This window comes from Mustela erminea, chromosome 8 (assembly GCF_009829155.1).
Source record: "Mustela erminea isolate mMusErm1 chromosome 8, mMusErm1.Pri, whole genome shotgun sequence".
Taxonomy (NCBI): Eukaryota; Metazoa; Chordata; class Mammalia; order Carnivora; family Mustelidae; genus Mustela; species Mustela erminea.
The window spans coordinates 11,522,734-11,545,915 of record NC_045621.1 but is presented as its reverse complement, the minus strand read 5'-3'; the positions used below and the strand labels follow the sequence as shown (position 1 = coordinate 11,545,915).

The 23,182-nt window shown below is 41.2% G+C and overlaps 1 protein-coding gene and 1 long non-coding RNA gene across 2 annotated transcripts in view; one reads left to right on the top strand and one right to left on the bottom strand.

Annotated features, from left to right (window-relative positions):
- LOC116597031 overlaps positions 1–8,773 on the bottom strand; it is a 35,451-nt gene extending 26,678 nt beyond the window's left edge. The window contains exon 1 of the long non-coding RNA XR_004288447.1: positions 8,568–8,773. This is a non-coding gene — a long non-coding RNA (uncharacterized LOC116597031). The remainder of the gene's footprint in view (positions 1–8,567) is intronic.
- FTCDNL1 (formiminotransferase cyclodeaminase N-terminal like) overlaps positions 1–15,525 on the top strand; it is a 38,927-nt gene extending 23,402 nt beyond the window's left edge. The window contains 4 exon segments of the mRNA XM_032354314.1: positions 10,025–10,149; positions 12,860–12,897; positions 12,900–12,960; positions 14,179–15,525. Coding sequence (XP_032210205.1) covers positions 10,025–10,149; positions 12,860–12,897; positions 12,900–12,960; positions 14,179–14,366 — 412 coding nt within the window. The 3' untranslated portion in view covers positions 14,367–15,525.
- The last annotated feature ends 7,657 nt before the right edge of the window (positions 15,526–23,182 follow it).

Here is a 23,182-nt window from a genome sequence, read left to right as displayed (position 1 = left end):
CCTTCAACAAATTTTTACAAAATATCTACTACATCTACTACGATTCAAGACCAGACTAAGATGTAGGGATTAAAAAGACAAAAGTTATCCTATACCTGTTCAGTCTTACAGGGGAGAGAGACACTTGTGAAGAACTCTCACACTACGTGATCAGTGTTTCAGCGTTAAACGTAGGATGTCCTGAGAACACAGAAGAGAAGGATAAACGCTGGGGAAGAGGGCAGAGCTCAGGAAGCCTTCCCGGGGATGGGGGTTGTTCGCTGCGTGGGTGCACGGCGGTCACAGAATGAAATTCTGAGTAAAATACAAGCTAAGCCAGAGATATACAGTAGCCCAGAGTGTGCTCGGTGGGTGGTAGGCCTCTGTGGGTGCGATTAGGGGTTGGAAAAGGAAAGCTGAAACTCTTAAAATGGTAGAATGGGGTCCAAGAGGCCCTTGGACTTCACCCTCCAGACAACAAAACTTAGAATAAAAGAGTAATATGAAACGTGTGGTAATCACTTCACCTCTTTGGGTCTGGGTCTCCCACCCTTAAAGCATTTGCTGGGATAGGTTTCAGGGTGTCCTCAGTTACAAAATGACCTTTTGATAATTATAAAATCAATCCAGTAGATATACTAAATGCTGTATATTTTTAGATTGATATGACTATCTATGAAAATCACAATATCTGTAAAAAATATCTTTATACACAAAAATTGTATTGTTGCAGATATGTGCTTTCATTATAATGAACAAAGTATAATATATTCCTATTAATATATTATTTGGTGTTTGTTTTAAGGGTGGACATACTTGGGAAGATCAAGTTATTCTGCAGAATATAGTCTTCTAATTGGTTAATTCCTATGTCAATTGCTACTTTTGGTTGCACCTGGGATAGATTTTTAAAATATTTTTTCCTTAACCTTCTTATCAATAAGTTTTAGACAATCAAATTATATATTAGTAATTTAACATATGTTATATTATTTGAGTAATTACTTAAAAAATTCGAGTGTTTTAGGGTGCCTAGGTGGTTCAGTCCGTTAAGTGTCTGCTTTCAGCTCAGGTTGTGATCCCAGGGTCCTGGGATGGAGCCCAGCATCAGGCTCCTTGCTCAGCAGGAAACCTGCTTCTCCCTCTCCTTCTGTCTCCCTCTCCCTCTGTCTGCCCCTCCCTCTGCTTGTGCTCTCTCTCTCTCTGTCAAATAAATAAATAAAATCTTAAAAAAATAAAAAATAAAATAAAAAAAATACGAGAGTGTTTTAGGGAAATCAAACACTGGGGTCTTTTATGTTGTATGTTAATTAATGACGAAAACCCAGAGATTAACAACTGTTCGAATTTTACTTGAGTAAAATTAGTAGTTGTCAACCGAATGTTTGATAGTTTGATTATGATTTATAAAATGTATTTTCATGCTATATTTCAATTTAATATTTTCATATTTTAATTTAAAACATGGGTTTTCAGCTTTAAAACATAGATAGCTGAAACCCCTGCTCTAGTCCAGTTCTGTGGTCATTCTGAATTTAGCCCATAGATCAAATGACATACTTTGAGATAAAGGAAAAAAAACTGGATAGGGAAGGGAGAAAAGAAAAATGGGCCCCTATCTAAATAAAATACAGCAATCTTCTGTGGGAAACACTGCCATCATAGTACCCCAGATAGAGTGTGAAAATACTGATGGTAAAGGTGACAGAGGCCCTGGGAAAGGCAGGGCTGGGTTACAGCCATCTGGTCTGAATCAGTTAGGGACCCAGGACCTAAGCCCTCTCCTCCTTGCTCGCAGTCGCACTATAACCCTCTGACTGCATCTTTTTGAATCCTTTTTTCTCCTCCCTCCCTCCCCGCCTTCTGCCCCGCCCCAATCATGATCCTTCCAGGTTTCTGTGTCATACTTCCTTGAGTATTAATGAAAACATTTGATGAATCATTTCAGATTTGAATATCTGTTCATATTTATTTTCCTCCACAGAAATTATCTATAAAACCTGTATCTATAATTTAAACTAGTGTGGATTGTTCACAGTGCTTGTGTTTTGAGATGGCGTCACAGACTTGTTTCACGATAGTTAATCTCCAAAAGATGAGAACTTTATATGCCATGGTAAAAAAGGCTTTCGAGCCCCGGAAAAGGGGTTGAACTAGTTGGTGATTTTTACAGGCACTTTAGGGTTCAGGGAGGGGCCATGGAAGAAGCAGTGGCAGGAGCAAGGAATGGGGGTGACCTGCAGCGCCCACCCCTCCCCCTGCTTCATCAGAAACTCAGTTTCCACCCCTATTGTCTTTTTGTTCCAGATCAGACATCGCTGGAACAAAGGTTATGATGACGTCCCAGATGAACTCTAAGGTCTTTTCTGACCTGAACTTCTGTGAATTTATATTTTCAAATCCTCTCCAAAAAAACCAGAAAACTTCAAGTTTAAAGAGTTGTGTAATAACTGTGAGGCACAAGTTAGGATAGAGAAAACATTAAGAACAACAGCCCCAACAAATCAATCTTGCTCACCTGTTCTTAAGAAATTAGACACTTTCTATTTAAAAGTAATGAAAAATACGTTTAAAAAGCGAATCGCTTCAAACACAAAGAGGAACAATACAAGAGAAACAAATGAGCAAGAAAAACTTCATTGGAACCTTCAGTATGAATGTCCTGCAGAGACAGAGCTTAGAGATCTGACCAACAGCAGAACTGGTTCTTTCCCGAGGGGCTCATTTTCAAAGCAAGGAATGGCTCTGAACACACATGTGAATTAGGACAGGCACACATCACGGGAATGCTTCTGTCCAAGGTCTCGGATTCCTGTGCATATAGGAGGTTACGCTCCTGGTAGCCACAAGAGTTGACATTCTTTTGCACATACATGAGACATTAAAGACAACAATACAGAAGTGCCTACAATTGCGCAGAGCTTGCGGCAATCATCACCCAGTGGTGGGCATTTTAAAGTAAATATTTCTTGATAAAACCTCACGATACAACCAAAATTCATTTTACTTAGGGGGAAATGTTTCTAAACATTCCCAGAAATTTTCTGGGTATAAAAAGATACATTTTGTGAATTATTGTTTTAGGAATAATTCTAATGTAGTCCCATAAGTTAACAAATTTTAGCAAAAATGAAAAGTCTATTTTAGGAATTGTTTTTCATCTGCAACATAATTAATAGCTATAAGAAAACAGCTTTGGGGAGAGGATCTAGGAGAAACTTCATTCTATTCAATGCCTAGGTTGTATAATAAAGGAACACACAACTGAGTGACCATGCAGAATAAAAAGGTATATGCTATATAAAACATGGTGTACGTGGTATAAAAAGACAAAGAATGAATTAAGGGGTGGATAGGTCATAGACTTTTAGTTTTTGGCTAGTTACATTAGATATGCCTAGTATGAATGAAAAGAATGCATAACAAGTGATTCAAGTTTAAGCTAGTAACTATGCTTACATTCTAGCCTACTACTCTTTTTTTTTTAAGATTTTATTTATTTATTTAACAGAGATCACAAGTAGGCAGGGAGGAAGGCAGAGAGAGAGAGAGGGAAGCAGGCTCCCTGCTGAACAGAGAGCCCAATGCTGGACTCGATCCCAGGACCCTGAGATCATGACCTGAGCCGAAGGCAGCAGCTTGACCCACTGCACCACCCAGGCACCCCCTAGCCTACTACTCTTTAATGATCAATTCAGTCAAGTGAATCCATATTGTGTAAGGGGGAAAGACATTTCCCAAAAATGTAGGTGAAGAAGTTTAATTCTGGGAATCTTGTGGGTTTTTTTTCCTTCATTAAGACAAAAATGGCTGGAGATCCTTTCCCATGATTAAGGCAGTGGTGTATGGGCAGTGGAAGTATTTCTGTTAGTTGTTATAACTTCTTTCTGGACATGAGGCTCCTTTTAGTCATTTAAAATAAATTACTAGCATAACTTCCCCCACTACACACTAAAAATGGCAGCAGTGAAACCCATTTGCTGTTTTAGAAAATGACTAATAGAACAGATATTTCATAATATCCCATGATTCAGTTTAAAACAAGGAATTAAAACCACTTCTGTATTTAACTTGTCCTGGAAAGATAACTAAAGTCACTTTTTAAAAATTATTCATTTATCAGACCACATTTACATGGAAGAAGAAGTAAAATCTATCCACATTTCATGAAGAAAGAAGGCAGAATGAAATCTGATTTAGGGCAAAAGAGGGTGAAAGTAAAATCTTCAAAGAAAAAAATTTGCATTAGGAATTAGATTTCGGGGGCCCCTGAGTGGCTCAGTTGGTTCAGCATCCAACTCTTGATTTCGGCCCAGGTCGTGATCTCAGGGTCCTGGGACTGAGCTGTGAGTCAGGCTCTATGCTCTGCAGAGAATATGCTTGAGGATTCTCTCCCCCTTCCTCACCCCTTTCCTGCTCGTGCTCTTTCTCGTTCTCAAATCAATCAATCAATCAATAAATCTTTTTAAATTTTTTTCAAAGATTTTATTTATTTATTTGACAGACAAAGATCACAATTAAGCAGAGAGGCAGGCAGAGAGAGAGGAAGGGAAACAGGCTCTCTGCTCACAGAGTGCCCGATGTGGGGCTCGATCCCAGGACCCCGGGATCACCCGAGCCGAAGGCAGAAGCTTTAACCCACTGAGTCACCCAGGTGCCCCAAATAAATCTTTTTTAAAAAGGGAATTCGATTTCTGTCTTTCTAAGGGAAATTCTCACATTTCCCTGAACAGAGGTAAGTGCTGGGATATGAAGTTAGAAAACAGTCTCATAGCATTAATTTAAAATGGTCTTTAAAACATGATTTCAAAATTCCCAAGTGCAAAAGGAAACTTTCTAATGACCATATTTTGAAAGGTGTCAGATAAATAGGTAAAGAAACGTTATTAGTTAATAGAGTTGATTCTTTTGCTTGTTCTAATAAGGGTTTGCCTTCTCTTGAGGTAACTTGGCCAAGTCTCCTATATATGGAGGTCTAGAAAACTCTTCAACAGACTATAAATTATATGTAACCACTAGCTTGGAAATTTCTACCCTTGACATTTCTGGTTTTGCTGCCCATTTTGGGGGCCCAGGAGAGGATGCAGGCAGGGCAGAGTGGTACAGTTTCCTCTTAACCCTTCAATCAGGAACAGACTGGTACAAAGGGGAACGCAACCACAGGGCAGGGATCAGGGTGAGCTGAGGGTGACCGAGGTGGACAAGTACAGGGTAGGGCTCTGTATTTACTTAAAATGTTGTTATTTTGCTCACCACGGATTTCTTATTTTGCATTAATTTTAACTTCTTAGGATACTGCATTACCAAGTTTTTTGGCACCCGCTTAAATTTTGCATGTGACGTGAAAGCCTCACTCCCTCACCCTGATCCCGGCCCTGCTCGGGCAGCGCCTGAGTGCTATGTTCCAGAAGCTCTGTGGAGCCAGACTAGAGCACAGCCTCTCCCTTTGACCCACCTGAGCTCTGATGGGCCAGGGGAAGCTGCTATAAGACCTCTGCTCTCCTTGCTGGCAAAAATGAAGATGAAGGATAGAGAAAACTATCTTTGTCTCATAAGGGACTGATGGGAGTGTTAGGAAACAGGTATCACAGACAGAATTGACACTCGGACTACTAGTTACACTTTCTTCTGGTGCTTATTTGTGTTTGGACAGGAACGTAATGATCAAAGGAAGTGATGCCCTGAACATGGACTTAGCAGGAGAAAGGAGTAGTCAGGATGACTCATTCACCCACAGTGTATGAAAAACTCCTCCAAAGCACGCTAAGTTAAACAATGAGAGGTTTGATGCTCATACATTATAAAAGTGATGTAGGTCTCTTTTAAATAACAAAAAAGGCAGGATTTTATGCGGCTGAGCTAAAGTAAAGCTAAAAGCTAAAGGTACTTTTCAATTTATTTTTTAAGATTTTATTTGTCAGAAAGAGAGAGATACAGAGGACAAGCAAGGGGACCCCAATGTGGAACTCGATTCCAGGACCCTGGGATCATGCCCTAGGCTGAAGGTAGAGGCTTAACCAATGCAGCCATCTGGGCATCCCATGTTTTAATCCCTGAAAAGAGCAAAATAAGACTTTCTGTCTTACTGCTGAACTTTCATCAGACTTGCTGGTATCTGTCTTCTTGTCTTTCCCAAAAAGACGTGTGTACAGTCCTGAGGCAGGGGCAGATGCTGCCCTTCTCCACAAAGAACACTGGGACCCTGCCATCTCGCCATTTCTGTCTGACCTCAGGAGAGTGGAGAAAGGGATTAAGGTTTACTGAGTAACTGCTGGGAGTTGTTGCTTTCCAAAGTGTTATCTTACTTAACACCCCGGCATCCCTGTAAAGGGAAAGAAATTCTCACAGAGAGGATTAGGAGATGTGGGAAAGAGGTTTTAGTTCTAGCAGTTTTTACAGCTAGAAGCATGGGCCCCTAGGTGTCACACTGTTTTCTCTGGAGGGACAGATAAGACTAGATGTAATGTCACTGTGCCTTCCATTTGTAGCCAGTAGTCTGTCCCATCATAGGACTGTTTGGAAAGGTGAGATACAGGGCCTTCATTCAGTTCCACTGTCCTCCTTGGAAGGAAATGTTGGACACTGCAGTACTTTTTGTAAACTGGAAACTAAAAGTAAAAGTTCTCTCAAAAAGTCAGTAAAAGCTCTCAAAAGGAGAGAAGAGAAAGTTAGGGGCAGAGGTCTAGTTAAATTATTTTGAAATTATCACTGACATTAAATAGATCTGCTGGGTACTGGTTTTTAGGCATTAACATGGGTATATGTCTATTTTACACATTTCTATTACAGATTCAGTAGAGGAAAAAAAAACACCTAAATATATATTTAATTCCACAGGATCCCAAAGCACTTTGAGGATTTAAATTGATAAGCCAACCTCAAAGGGACTGATTCTTGCAACTAAAACACAGACACCTCTGGGGTGAAATGTGGCAACAGTTTGACAGGCATAGCAGTAGCTTAGGCCAGAAAGGATTTATCCAATTAAAATTATGGGATGAATTTTGGCTGGCAGAATGTAATTACCAGCCTTGGAACGAATCCAGGATCCTGAGGTTAACACCCCTCCTCTTGCCAACAACCCTCCTACCTGCCAACACTCCGAGCTGGAGAAGGCAGGATCTGACACAATCGCACATAATACTGTTGTGACATCTCAGTACAATGATGATGATGTGAGAAGCATCATGAACCTGATTTTTTTTAACACTCATTATGTTACTTATTTTTATGCCACATTAGGCTAGAAACCAAATGTCCACATAAATGTTAATTTCCTCAAATCTGTGTTTAAAAAGTATAATTAGAAAATAAAAAATAGATTTAAAAATTAATTTATTCTGTCAAAGTAGTTATTTAGTGATTATTTCACTTCAGGAACGAAATTGGATCAAAACGGTGACATTTAATCCTTGCTATATATATTTAAAAAAAAAAACAAAACAGGTTTTTGTAGGAGAAATGTGTTCTCAAGGTTCCCTGGCCTAGAAAAAAAGGGAAATGCTTAATGCCGGGTTCAAATTGCTTGTAACTGAGTCAGCGGGCAGGTGCCACGACTGCTGCTGTCCGGGGACGGGTCCCGCCCCCGCTCACACGCGCTGGCGTGTTTCTCCGGGGAGACACCACTGACACGCGGCCCCCCGCGCGCGCTCCGAAGAGCCCCCTGCTGGGCGTGCGGTTAACGGATAATGACCTCATCCGTAGATTCTGATGCCCTTTTACAAAGTCATTCATTAACAGACGAGTGTGGAGAATCCCAAGCTAAAGGAGAGGGGCGACGGAACGTTAAGCTCCCGGCCGCAGGGCTGCCGAGGGCTGCACGGGGGCGCGGGGGGAAGCCGGCGGGGGCGGGGGCGGGCGCAGGAGGCGCGGGCCGGAGGTCAGGAGGTCAGCCGGCGACCCGGGGAGCGTGCTCCGCGCTACGCCGCGGCGGGCTGGCGCGCGAGCCGGGCGTCCGGGGGGCGGGGCCGGAGGCGGAAGCTGCGCGCCGCTCACGCGCGGCGACCCCTGCTCCGCGCCGGCCCAGCCCGCCGCCCCTCCGCGCGCGCAGGTCGGTTCCCTCCCCCGTGCGGAGCTGCGGGCGCCAGCGCCGGTCCCGGGCGGCCCCGCCGCCGGCCGTGCCTCGCTCCCGGGCCCCGGAGACGTTGCTCCCGGCGGGCGTCGCGGGGCGGCGGGGGGCTGCCACGAGGCCCGCGCCGGTCCCCCTCTCCCCTCCCTGGGTTAGCCTTCGGCCCACGTGGCCAAGGCGCACCGGCCCCGCTGCGGGGCCGCGCAGGGAGTCCCGGCGGCGGGTGCGACCGCAGCACGCGCCCCCGCCCCCTCGGCGAGCCTTTCTGCCGCCCCGAAAGCGCGAAAGGTGCTGCGTGCGCGGGCGGCAGGTGATCTGGCGGAACTGCCGCGGGCGGCTCCCCTCCGCGCCCGCCCCGCGCCGTCCTCCCCAGGGGCGGCAGCTTTTTGGTTCGTGGCCGGAAGTCGTCGAACTGCGATTGGAGGGACGGGCGGCCGGGGAGCGCGTTCTCCCGAACCACGAACGCTCGCGGGGTTGCTCTGGGTTCCTTTGTGGGTGCAGGAGGCCGGGAGACACTTACCCTTTTGCTCGCGGGCCTGACTGCGCTCCAAAAGCCTGGTGGCCGCTAATTCCAGCTTTTGCTGTGAAGGTAGATTTTTCTAACACCATCTTTGTGTGATTTAACTGTCCACAGGGAATCAAAATGTGGAATGAGAGGATGAAACTAATCCTTTCTTTTGCACTGTTAGGGGTTGCCATAAACACCATTTGTTAAAAAGCATAATTATGTTGGGAAAGTGCCTGATGAGACAATTAAGCTACATAAACACACTGAAAACAAATGAAAGCCAGAAGACGCCCACACCCCTTGTGTAAAGCAATTTTTTGTTTACACAGAAACGAGAGAGGTCTGAGTTGCCTTATTACAACGATATTATTAATACCTACAAAAACCTGATGACCATATTTTTATGACTTTTCAGGCAGGAGGTGATGGCATCAGTATGAAAAGTTGCTTGCAAACCTAGACGAGTCATGCAGCCCCGGATTCCCTCTAGGTTAGGACGATCAGGCCAAGAAATGATCTTGGTGGCCAGAAGCCAGAGGGTTTATGCATCGACAGTACTGTTACTCGCATGAGAGCACAGTTCAGCTTAAACTCAGAGACTTAACGTCTGTCTCGGGCTTGGACACCATTCACTGCGGCATTCCCCACCGTGAGAGCATTGCCTAAGACGAAATAACTCTATGGAATAACTTGTTGAATGCATTCATGAGAACCATACTTAGTTTTTTAATATTTAAAAGAGACCAAAATATGCCCCATCTTGAAAAGGGGAATTGTTTTGTAATTAATCCACTTTCAACAAAAGGGCATCAGTCACATTTTGGGCATTTATTGTCAGATTTCAGTTCCAGGAACAGAGTCCTTTGAAAAGATTTTAAACTGATAAAGGAACTTTGGGGATTAAAGTATGAGAGGAATATAGTCAAATAGTTGTCACATACAGCACCCAAATGAGTCCCTTTTATTTGTTTATATATTGGCTGCAGCATGGACCATAGAGATAACTTTTCTTTTTGCCAGAAAGATAGTTCTTCCAAGAATCTTCTTCACTTCTGTTTTCTACATTTCCCTAGTAAGTCTCATTTAACAAGAGGATCAAGCTTATTAAGTATCATAGACCTTGAAAACGGGGATAATCTAAGGAAGATGGTGTTTAAGAGAGAATAGAATACTTTAACAAGTATTTTCATTTACATGACAATTCAGGCTGAGTAACTTGCCCTGCGTTTCCTAGTGTCGATACTCCGGTAGATAGTCTTATCTGTACAGGACCACATACACATGGTTTTCTGGTTGACTCAATCTGAAGGTTTCTCCCTTCAGGTGTTCTCCAGGAATAAAATAGTGAAGTGTTCATATTATGACTGCCTGGTTTCCAAAAAAGTATAATTTTTTTATGGTTAATGAACATGAAAATACGAAATGAGCCGTAAAGGCCAAAATGAACAATAGTTTTTCTCCTATTCCAGAAAAATCACCATGGCTTCTTCCAGACTCGGGTTCCGTTTGGCTGCTTGTTTACTAAGTATTTCAGAAGCCAGAAGAAAATACATTGTTGAGAACATAGCAAAAGCAGCTCTTCTTGAAAGAAATGGTAGGAAAATAGACAGTTGATGTGAATATGTATGAGTACAGTAGTTTTTGTATTCTGCAGACAGTGCTATAGAACATTCTTTCTTCTTAGACTTTTCTCCTTGTTTTGAGGCTGTTAGAGCTTCCGCAGGACTCCGGGATACTGAGATAGATCAGTTACTCATGGGCACATGTGCTCTTCCCAAAAGCCCACATAAGCTCAGCAGTGCACTTACTCACACGAGAGTGAGTGCCTGAGGTGAGCATTGTTCAGGGGTTCAGGCTCCTGAGGAGGATATGTTTACATAAAAGTTTAATGTTTCCCTCATGGGCCACTTATTTGATCATTAATAGAATGAGCATAATTGTACATTATGCTTTTTTTTCAACAGGTTGTATAAAAAATAAACTGGCCAAATACCAGCTAATTTTCAAAGCTCTCCTGCCAGCAAAACCCATGCTTTCATTACATCATTATTATTTCTCCTCCATTTTCTCCATATAAAAACTCGTAAGCAGTTGCATTTAAATGATGGGTGTAAGATCTCTCAGCAGTTCCAAAGACTGGACCTCAAGCCTCTTTGCTCCCTGGGCCAGTATTTCCAATGAGAGATATTATTCTTTGTTTTACCCTTGTTAAAATGTTCATGTGATGACACACGGTTTGGGTTCTAGATGTTTTTGCTTTCACACACACACACACACACACACACACACAACAGAATGTATTCAGACTTCTTATCATTTGAGTAGAATGCTTTGTTAATGAAAATCAACTTTTTGGCAACAGGTGAACATTCGGGTCACAATCCAGAAGCATTCAAGACAGTCTGTGTTAATTTCTGAGTCATTTTTGATCTGGGGACTACTTTTCATGAGAAAGAAGTGTTTTCCCCTGGCCCGTTTCTAATGGTGAGCACATTTAAGTTACTGTCTTACAACTTTGCAGGAGCTGGAAGCGTCTAAGAAAATTCCTTATAATTGCTGATAAGAAAACTCCTCTAGAGGCAGGATGCTTCTGTGCTTTTGCATTCTCTTTGTGGGAAGAGCCAGCTTGGGCCCCTCATTGTGAGACACAGTACTTCTAATGGGACTGGGTTACCTGTCTCTGTGATTAAGTGAATGTGCAGGGACATTTGTGGAAGCCACAGACTGATGGACACCTGGGTCTCGACTCAGAGTTCTTATCAGCTTATTAGTGGCAGCGGCTCAAGTGGAATTATAGCTATTATACTCCATTACAAATACCAAACAATTTACTTCTGCCGAGATTCATACTGACAGTTCCTCCTGCCAGCAGTAATTTTTTTTCCTATATGCATGCTTAAGAAATTGCAGGAGAGAGTGTTTCATTCTTTTAGCATTTGATTCAATTGTATCATATGAAACTGAGAATAAAAGCTTTTCAGAAGAAGATTTGGGATGAAAAAATAAAATCATCTCTTTTCTTCCAGGAGCTAGAGTATGTTGAAAAAATACTTAAAAGAAGAGGTTGTATAATCTTGTTCTTGCTTCATCTTTTCTGATTTTAAAAAGTGAGGGAAGGTGGAACTAGCTAAGAAAATGACCTGTCATTTTACAAATATTTTAAATGCCTTTATTTTTAAATGAGTGGAATAAAATTATATCATCCATATTTTTTCTGATTAAGCAATGTGAACATATTTAAATCGCCTAAAATGTCTTGGGCAAAGAACCTGAGTTATAAATTTTAGATGTACACCAGGGCAGGGCTCTGTAGATGCTCATTTGGCTTTGAGTGAGTGACATATGTTTATCTTCTCATGTTATTAAAATTAATAGCGTAGGGCTGCTGTAAGCTCTGCAGTTCCTGTGTGTAACTTATTTTTCCTCTCTTCTGAAAAGATTAATTGTTAGGCTGCCAGGGGACAGGGCGACAAAGGTATAATAGCATAGCTAACGGTTTAATTACTGCCTGAAAACTTTTGTCCTTCACTTTGAATTTGCTTTTGTAGGCTTAAGGGGGACTTTTAAGGAGGCTGAACCAGGCTTGTAAACTTTAAAAATAACGTGGGGTAATGTGCGGCTACCATACAAGTGTATGGCAGCTTTCTCCTCCAGGTTACACATTCAAGTGAGTCACAAGCCACCAAAAGCTGGAAGTCGTTAACATCTGAAGGACGTTGGTGGCCTCTGACAAGGAGATGGTGGGGACAGAATGGTTTCTAACGGACAGGTGCATGCATCCCAGGCACCTGTGCTTTAGGCACTAATTGGCCTGTCTTAGCTTTTCCAGATGTCAGATTTTGATCCAGGCAGTTTGATTTGGGAAGTTTTGATTTGGAAATTTCCTTTCCTTTGGAAGGAAAAATTGACAAAGCCTAGAGGATGAGATTGAGAAGGAGCAGAATTTAGAGTGGTGTGATTTGGCGATTGAAACAGGAGGCTACCATCTTGGACTAAGTTAAGATAACTTTGGCAAGCCCAGTGGCAAGTCCAAGAGAGGATCTGTCATAGACACCAAAGACTAGCCTCTGAACTGAGCCTCTGAACTGTTATAACTAGATATCAGATCTCATTATAACTGTAATCTGGTTATATAGTAATCCTGTAAGAAGTAGACGTTACTATCATGATTAGTCAATGTCACTTTAGAGGTCAAATCCCAGGATTTTTCTATCACGCTCAATTTAATTGTATCAGAAGAAATAAATTATTAAGATTTCATCACAGAAAAAAATTCTTGCATGTATGTGTTGTTTTCTTTGCAGGGCAGAAATATCCTGAAGTATCAATGTTCAGTATATTTCATTTTCTGATCAAGACTACATCAGATCTGTCATTACAGTAACAGCTTCTATTAATGAGTTAGGTAAGATTTTAGTTTCTTTATGTATATGTCTTTGGATGAAGGGTAGGCTTCAGGTAGACCTGAATGCTCTTTAATCATTGATTTCCTGTATAAATGTGAATACTCAAGACAGCATACCCCAAAACTTCATTTCATTATTCTTCTGAACATGTATATCCCAAACATTTCCCATTTCCTCTTTATTAAAATGAACCTTGGGGTCCAAGATTTAATCAGGCTCTTACTGAAGATGATGATCCCATATCTTATGTGGTTAAGGATAACTTTTCTAGTTTTAATCTGTGAAGTAGTAGTGTTGAAATCAACCTTGATTTTGCTGATGACTTGGCATGGAATGAAATACACTATAAGCAGTTGTGTTTTGGGTTGGGACCCTGAAATCTCAAGTTAGTTCATGGGTTAAAACGAAATGAACTCCGTGGTTCACAGGGATGTTGTCAGGTTAAACAGAACAACTTGGATTGGAAGGATCATAATTGTTTAAAGAAAAGCCTATAATATCTTAATCTTGTTTAGTGAAGGGTTCAAAATATTTTCAGATAAACCTGATTTCAACTTAGCAGAGTGTCTTCTTTCAAAAGGCCCATTTTTTTAGAGAGCAAAGAGCTGACTGATAACTTCTAGCAAACAAAGGACAGATTATCTTGACTGTTAATCATAGGATGTAAAATTTGCTTCTTTGTTTTTTATCTCTGTTGCTAAAATGATCATGTTGCATTACTGAAAACTCAGAGTAGTAGTAGCATAGGTGTCTGTAACATGTACCTAGACAAAATGATTCAGTGTAAAAAGCTATTTACTGAATAAGAGCAAAATCAAATAATGATGCTTCAGAAAAATGTGTATGTATTTTTTAATGTAATTATTTATAAAGCATTCTGAAAATAACAGAATTTTATCAGATTAATGTGGTAGAATTGAAAAAATTTAAAGTAACCAACTGAAAAAAAAAAAAAAACCAAAGTTGCTTAAGACTGATGAGCGTTGTGTAATTCTCCACTTTCGGGAATAAAGAGCTGGCAGAAATGTGAAACTTTATGACAATAGGGAGGTGAGGTGAAGGGAAATGGTTGGATCTTTTATTTTTCTTTATTTGGATAAAAATAAGCTCCCTTGCAGTTTGCAAAAGAAAACAGCTAGTGGGACAGTAAAATTATAGCTGCTTCTTTAGATGCAAGTGAAAGTTCAGTGATTGCTATTTGCAGTTCACATTTTAAGGCAATTCTCTTCTGGCTGCCAGCTTGGAGGCCTTTAATTCTATCACTGTGGAGATTTGAGAGGGAAGCCACTCTTGCCTGGGAGCAGTGAACCTCTCTCCCACTGACCCTCTCTCTGGTGTCCCAGGGGACGAGTGTGGAGCTGTGGCCAGAAGTAAGAGAAAGTTTAGGGCAGTGTATCACTCCTGATTAGAAACCATTTTTCACAATTCAGAACAGTTTGTGATAAGATAAGCATTCCTCAACTCCCCGAGAAGAGTTGACCTTGGAGAATTCCAGCAACAACAGGCTCTCATGGGCTGCGGTGCACACCATGTCTCTGTGACTTCTCTTTCCACTCTCCACCCGACTGGGATGGGGCACATAACCATTTCATCCTTTACAGATTCACCATAGATCACGAGAAGCAACGGTAGTTTCTGATGAGTTCTGTAAACTCCTTAGGGCAGAACAATGGTGTGTTTTGCCCATCTGTGTCCTATTTTCTTGAGCAGGGGTAATGATGAGGTTGAAAAACCACTTAAATGTTAACTCCTACCCCTTTTTCCTCTGATTTTTTTTCTTTCTTTCCTTATGCACAACTCTCTTTAAGATTTGCTTTGGAACTGAACTGTCACATGCTTGATTTCAGCCCCAGGGGTGAGTTTAATTTGGAAAATTTGAGCTATGTCACTTGAGGTGTTTTTGAATTAGGCAAATTGGGAGAAAAGAAAGACCTTTTGCCTGGACTGTCTAGCTGCACCGTGGTTAATTATGAGATGCAGAGGCTCATAACCTTTGGGGGAAAGTCCGCCTTAGGATAATTGCATTCTTCTCTGTATGACCCCAGAAGTCCTTGTATGATGTTGCCTCATTTTTATTTAATGCTGTATTGTCTGACATTTGGGCTGTAGATCTGGGATTCTGGCTGAGCTGGGCTACAGTAAGTACTAGCAATAGGAAAAGAGACTTGTTTCCAGAGGAGCACCTCCCTGCTTGTGCTGCATTTTAATGCGACCTGACAGTCTAAAGATTATTTCGGATAAGCCTGGGCTGAAATTTGCTGTACTTTTTATCCAGGAAAGGGTTAAAATTCAGCATGGGGGAAAATACGTTGCACACAAAAATGAAGAGTTCAGAATTGTCCAGACCAGAATAATGAATTTAATTGTCTTCAAAACAATTATGTTCAATTACATTAAATCTCAAATTAGCTAGTATACGAAGTTCTTCATTACATCAGGACCAGCCCCCCCGCAGATGTTCATCGTGTGTCGGAGACAGTTGACAGTCGGAGGGTCTGGACACAGTGTTTCTCCCTTCCCTTGCCCTTTGGCTTCATTGGCAGCTACTGTACCTCATGATTTAAACATGGACATTTCTAATTAAATGAGAGCTCAGCTGCATTCTTGAACTAATTTATAACATTTGATTTGAAATGTAATAGCTTCAATCTTCATCTGATTAAAAACAGTCATATACTGTATATGGTTACTATTTTGATGCTGCAACATGCAGTTTTTATTTTTACATTCCCCCTTCTACACAGCTGTTCATCTAATATCGATTTTTTTATAAAGTTTTTTTTTTTTGTTGTTGTTGTTGTTTTATAACAGCATGCCCAGGCATTCTTATGAGATAGAAGTATTCACATTCTAGAACTTGCTGTTCTCAGAACAGCAAAGGGATGTTTTTCACTTAGGGTGACACCTTCTCATGGAAACCAACTTTAGGATAATCATAACCCACTTTCTCTGGGAGGAAGGGCAATGGAGAACATTCCAGTGACATGAAAAGTAGCTCTTATTGATATGTGTAATTCACGTATGCTTTATATGAAAATATTCTGAATAATGTACTTCAGAACATTTTTATAGCAGCTGTAAGCTTGCTTGTAGCTTAAGGAATGGGTTCTTAAGGTGAGGTCCAAAATTAGTGCTTGGGGGGCCTTATAAGTAATGTCAGAATCATCGGCAGGTTTTGTGTGTGTTCATTTGTGTATGCATACATAGTCACAGACACTTACACATACTTCTGCGTGTAATTTTCATAGAAGAACTTTTAGGATAAAGGGCCCAGTGATGCAGAGGCTCAGATGTGAGAGCATCCCGGGTTTGAGGACCTGCAGACGACTTCAGTGTGGCAGGCTGGAACTTAGAGATGGCGTGGGAGGGGAGAGGCAGTCCTGGGCCTGTTAAAAAATGAAGCTTCAGGGTAGTTAGAGGTCAGAGCGTGAAATCCCGTAGGCCAGGTTAAGGAGTTTAAACCACATCCTCAAGGCAGTGGGAACCACAGGAGTGTTTTAAGCCAGAGAGCGGTGTGATTGGCTTTGGGTTTTAGAAAGCCTTCTCTGCCTGCATGTTAGAGGATGGTTAGGAAGCAGGCAGACCAGTTTGGAAAGGTGATGGGTGCCCTAGATAATAAAGTGGAGAGAATGGAGAGAGCCCATAGGATGTTGGGGGGGAGGGGTGCAGACAAAGCAATGGTATGGAAGTGTCATCACTTACAAATGGTGGAAGAAAGGGATGTGGAGGGAAGCAGCAGGAATACTTCTTTATACGCTCCATTTGGCAACGAGATACAAAACTGAGAGCTGGGAGACATGAAGATCTAGTCTGTACTTACTGAAAGCTTATCCTTTTCCAAAAATATTTGGACTTTGGTTTTCATTTTCAGTGAAAACCACATTTGATCTGTTAGGCTCTCGTTCATTTGTATCTGTATTGTGTCTTTAAATTTTTTCTTTGCTCCCTTTTCCCCTCCTCTCTCTGTCCTTTCCTCTCTCTTTGCTTTTCCTCCTTCCTTTCCTTCTTTTTCTTCTTTGTTATTATCCAAATGATACACGCATGTGGCTGAAAGTTGACTGTTTCACCGGGTTTATTCCCAAAGCTCTAAGTACCCACCTCCCTTTTCCCTATTACTTTTTCTTCTCCCCAAAGCCAAGTGCTTTCAACTCTCTTGTCTTATCATTTAGGATTCAACTCCAGATGTCCAAATACCAACTCATATTGGTGCTTCTTGGTTTTTCAGTTTTAGGCACTGTCTATTGACTTCTTGCAGAAGATGAAAATTTAGCTTCCTTTCACCACCCACGCCTGACCCCCAATATATACACACTCCTACACTCTTCCTGATCCTCCCTCTTCTCCATAAGTTATATCAAAGTTTGGATGAATATTTGGTGGTTACATTATTATAACTATGTAAACATTCACAATGAGGTATTTAGAATGTTGTTATTATTTTACCCTTTTTACACAATTTTCTTTTGGCTGGAATTGATCATTATCTTTTTGATTGTTTACTTAGTTTTTTAAATACCTGTCAATGGTTTAACCTCAACCTGTCTGTTAATAATAGCATCTCTCCATGCATTTAGATAGAACATTCCATGTATTGAATGTTCTATCAGTTTCATCTTCTTAAAGAATCATCTTCTAGAGCTCTCTGACCTGTTTCATTTAGGACTAGTTGCCCTCAGTTTGTTGAGGATAACTGTCATCATGGAATCTCCCTTAATTACCATCCTGGGTATTCCCTGCATCTTTCTCCATGTTGGATACCCTGGTTCCTAAATCTCATATCTTCTCTTTTCTATCCGCCTTAGTTTATGGCCTGTTTTAGGGGTATATATCTTCTAGGAGCTTCCTTTGAAAAGAGGGATGGGGGAGTATTTTTTGAGACCTTACATGTCTGAAAATGCTATTATTCTATCATCACACTTGTTAGTTTGGCTAGGTATAAAATTCTAGGTTAAAAATAATAATTCCTTTATTTTGAAGACATTGTATTATTGAATTCTTATTTTTATGTTACTATTGAGACCTCTGAAGTCATTATGATTCCTAGTTTTTGTATGTGATCTGTCATTTCTCTCTGGAAGCTTGTAAGATTTTCACTTTCTTTCCAGTGTTCTGAAATTTTTGTGACATGTTCTTTGTATGGATCTGTTTTCATTTATTTTGCTGGAGATGTGTTAGGTGCTTTGAATCCTTGACCCTCTTGTTCCTTGGTGCCAGACAACTCTTGAATTATCCCATTGACGATTTTTTCCATTTTCTCAGTTCTTTCTGGAGGCTCTATTATTTGGAAATTGGAACTCTAGTATTGGTTCTCTACATTTATTTTCTCTCCTTTCCCCATCACTTTATATTTTTGTAATACTTTCTGGCAGATTTCCTCTATATGCCAAGCCTTCAGTAAGTCTTTCATTCTTTTTCTATACTAGCTTCCAAATACTTTTATATGCTCCTTTTATCTTATATATGCTTATATATACTCCTTTTATCTTATTATTTGAAATAACATCCTGGCCATGTCTCATGAATGCAGTATCTATGGATAATTTTTGATATTTTCTTCTTCCTGCATTGTGTCTGTTTTTCAGCCCCTACCCGCTCCCCACCCCCTTTACCCCCAGGTTGCTTGTTTGTTTTAGAAGCATTTCTTGGATGTCTGATGATTCTGGTTGGCTGCTTACTCTGAGAGTAGGCACTGAAAGACCGAATGGATATTCTCTGTATATGGGTGGAGCTTGTCAACTGTAAATTCATCTGATCAGATCATTTCTTTGGGGAACCCCTATGTTAGGTTTTTTTGTTTGTTTGTTTGTTTTTTCCTCTTGGGTTGTTTAAGTTCCTCAGAGAAGGATCATCCAGTCTTCAGCCTGGAGGGTAGACACAGCTGTCCATATTTTAGGAAAAGAGTTGCAGAATGGGGCTGGTAGAGTCTCAGCATTTAGTTTGTAAATATTCTCTTAGCTGCCCTCTTTTCATTACTCATCCCTGCCCGCAGCTCTTCCTGGGATTCTCCAGCTCAGATGCCTCGGTGCCAGATGTCTCTCGTGTCTTCTGCCAAGGTGGGGGCAGGGCACTTGCCTTTCTATGTGGGGGGCAGGTAGCATCTAACTGCTTCTTAAATAGACTTTCCACGAGTCTCCCTGTTTTTGAGCTTTGCCTTGATCTTTCCTTCCAAACTGAGGCTGCCATTTCTGATCATTATCAAGTGCCTGTGCCATAAGTCAGGTTCTTCTCTGCTGTTCCTCTTGCTGCCTTGGGTCTGCTAAATCATCTACGACTCTTATATCTGTTTTCCAAGTTCTGGTGCTATTGCCTCCTCTTCCATTTCTCTACCATTTGTTCGAGTGAGTCCTGGCTTTTAAAAAGTATCCCTTTCCCATCTTTTTCCTGGGGTTTTGGGATGCAGTGAGAATAATTATAAGGTCCATACTCTTATCTTTATTTGGAAGTCCCTACTTCTGTAATTCTCCTCAATGATTTTCAGTTAATTTGGATCATTCTAAGAACACATCATTCATCTAATTTGGAATCAATGGTAAGTTTACAGGAACGTATTCTTTTTTCTGATGTCCCAACTCTATATTGACAATATTTAGTCTCAGTTTCTGGGCTTTTATAAATTTTTTATAAGCATTTTTCTCTGAAGGATTGCTATGGGTCATACTGCTTCCTGTCTGTTTTCCCCTTCTTCCTTACTCACTGTTTTTACACGTGAGAGCCAGTGTTTCTGAAACATGACCCTGTTTCCCATTCACACATAAATCTTCGTGAGAAGGACTGAGTGAAGATGTGGGGGAGGGGTCAGGGCAGAAGGTGCTCAGGCAAATTCTCCCAGTGATTTGCTGGTGACGGTGGGCTTACCTAACATGTCGGCTCATAGCATTCAGCTTTAAAAGTCTGGGCAATAGCTATAAATTTTATAAATGATATGGAAACCTGCTTTTTGTTTTATGTCATTAATCAAAAATAATGTTTGTACAATGCCATATAAATGGACATTATTTAGAAGACTGGAAAGATAAGGTGCTAGCTCAGTAAGTTATATGACTAAAGAAATAGCTTCTACATGATTGATTTTTGTTTTTTTGATTTACCTCAAAATAGATAAAACATTAATGGATTTGATTAGAAATATCAGCCTTGTTAGATGTTTTTTCGAGTATTTTTATGACTTGGAGGACACATGCCATGATAGATTCACACGATGTCAACACTTGTGTGATAGTCTTGAGACCCTTTGATTACCTTATTACAGATTGTCAAAACATGGGCTGATCTGGCAAATCAGGCACAACTTTCCACTTCAAGAATTTTCTACCCTGATTCTCTAGTTGCTATGGAGATTGTCTTATAAAACAGCCCTGGATTTGGTTGAGATTAGTCAATTTAGATGCTGGGTTCTGATATAATTCTCTCCACCATCAGCAATGCCCTCATTGCCATAGTATAAAAACAGTGGTTCATTTTATGAGCATATGTTAACACAGTTTTAGGACATAGCATTTAGTTGGAGAATTTTAAGGATACTGGCACCGTATTTTAAGAAAACTGAAAAAAACAAGGGATTGTGCATTAGGAAAGTACATAAAGCACTAAGATTGATTTAGCACATTTTAACTATAAAGAAGAGTAACCAGGGTGTTCTTAAATGCAGATTACTATAGGTTTAATAAATGCAACAGGATTATATCGGCTAATGTAAACGGAGGTACTAATGAAGAAGGAAAAGGCCAAGTGGGAGAAGTGAGATAAACTAATCTGTTCTTCCATGGCAGTTAGGGATGAACCCAACCATACTTGAAAAACCTGCATCCTTTTCTTGTGCTTTGACTCTACGGTAAACTGAAGTCCAGGCAAGTTAACATCCCATGGGACAAGCTGTGACCAGGGGAGAGACCTGAACTGATAGATGCATACTCTCATCTTTTGTCCTTGAGATGGACAATTCTGAGGCCCATTCCAGCAAGGCCACACTCCATTTCTCACATTGATGACTGGTTGTTAACACACACTTGGATTGGCTCTCCCTCCCTCCTCTGTTTCACTCTTAATGCATACTGAATAGGATTTTTTGCAAATATTGACCAAAAAATGACCATATTTGTAAGAATCTTGGGATGAATGGGTGGAGTGCATGAGATCGTTGTTGCCTGACTACATACTTCTTTTAATTCTTCCCTAATCTAGAAGTCACTTACAAGATTTATAGTTAAAAATTGGGAGGCCTCCAACCCCGCCTCTAAAGGGTCTCAGGTTACTTATGATGATGCCGTGGGTCATTGTGGGAGACATTATAACATTTACTGTTTACTAGTAAATGCAGCCCTGGGAGGTTCTCGGAGTTTAAGGGCTCTATGTTTTCTGATTTTGAGTAGTTATTTACAGTGCCCAGAGATTGATTTTATGTGATTGCTGATGGTGTTTCAGAGAATGTGAACCTAATAAGGAATTTATAGCAGGTCACTGACGTCAAAGCTAACTTTTTGAGCCCAGGTCCCCGAATCTTGGCAGTTTATTTATTTATTTATTTTTTAAAAGGATTTAATTAATTAATTATTTGTGAGAGGGAGAGAGCGCATGTCTCTGAGTGGGGTGAGGAGCAGGGGGAACGGGACAAGCAGACTCCGCATTGAGGATGAGCCCGACTCAGTTGGGGCTTGATCTCATGACCTTCAGATTGTGACCAGAGCTGACGTCAAGAGTTGGATGCTCAACTGTCTGAGCCACCCAGGTGCCCCCTGACCTTGGCAGTTCTTTTCCTGAGTTTCTTTTCTTTTTTATCCCTGCTTCCTAGCATTTATAGTGACTCCCAATGTCAAAATCACTAGGACTAGAAAATCCTGAAGAAGTGACATAGTGATGCTAGTGACACTGATGGCCCTGTAAAATGAGCTATGTCAACCCAAGTCTGTCCACACACTCATAAAGCCACCAATCCACCTACCTGCTCTCCATTGGTTAAGCGAAGATGTGCTTCTTCAGGAGACCCAGAGCATGTGATAATAGTAGCGACAACATATGGTTATGACATTGTTACTAATTAGATCAATTATCATTTATTATTTGACTGCTAAAATTCATATATTAAAAAGCTCATTCCCCAATTTTAATTAACCAAAAACATACAGTAAGTTAATATCTTGAGATATTAATTTTTTGTGTGCTTCTTTCCCCCATAGGCTATGCATGCCTGTTTCCTGGACAGTCTGAGTTATCTGCTACCTTGAGGGGTATAGAATTTTTATAGTGGGAGTGAGGAAGTAGCAGTCAGGGGTCACTCAGGTGGCTCAGTTGGTTAAGCCTCCAACTCTTGATTTTGGCTCAGGTCATGGTCTCAGAGTGGTGAGATCGAGCCCCGTGTCAGTCTCTTCACTGAACGTGGATTCTCTCCCTTCCCATGCTGCTCCTTCCCCTCCCTCTCAAAGAAAAAAATTAAAGAAGGAAGTAGCAGTCAGTGTTTGTGTTTGAATTTTTGACAACTTAAAGCAGAGGCCTGGGAAAAGCTGTATATGAAGTTTATGCCATTGCAATAGGAAAGACAGGGGAGGAGGCCACCTCACTCCCTGCCCAGAAGAAGATGAGGACTGGGGTCTGGGTTTGGAAGGAGGATGTTCATTTTACATAGTGCCCTCTTCCCCTTCCAAAATTTTGGACCAGTTTGTCAGTAAAGAAAGGGAGATGAGAAAGGAAAATACTGATCTTATTTTTTTAAAGATTTTATTTATTTATTTGACACAGAGAGAGAGGGAACACAAGCAGGGGGAGCAACAGGCAGAGGGAGAGGGAGAAGCAGACTCCCTGCTGAGCAGGGAGCCCGATGTGGGGTTCAATCCCAGGACCCTGGGATCATGGCCTGAGCTGAAGGCAGACGCTTAACTGACTGAGCCATCCAGGTGCCCAGGAAATACTAACGTTAATACTGATGAAACTAACATTGACAACTGAGCTTACTTGACCAGAGAATTAGACACACTCATCCAGCCAGCCACCGGCAGCACTGGACAGCACAGGCCTGTCCCTGGAAAGCTTTTGGTAAGGAAGAGTAGACCAGAATATGTGTTTCCTGCTGGCAGCTAGCTCCTAAGAAGGAAGATGGGGGAAGTGTATGCATGTGCAAACCCTGCGTCTCTTCCGAATTCTCCACCAGGGAATGAAATTTAGGAGGAGCAAGGCCAATGTTTATTTCCTAGGACTTCAGTAACAAAGTGCCACACACAACAGGAATTT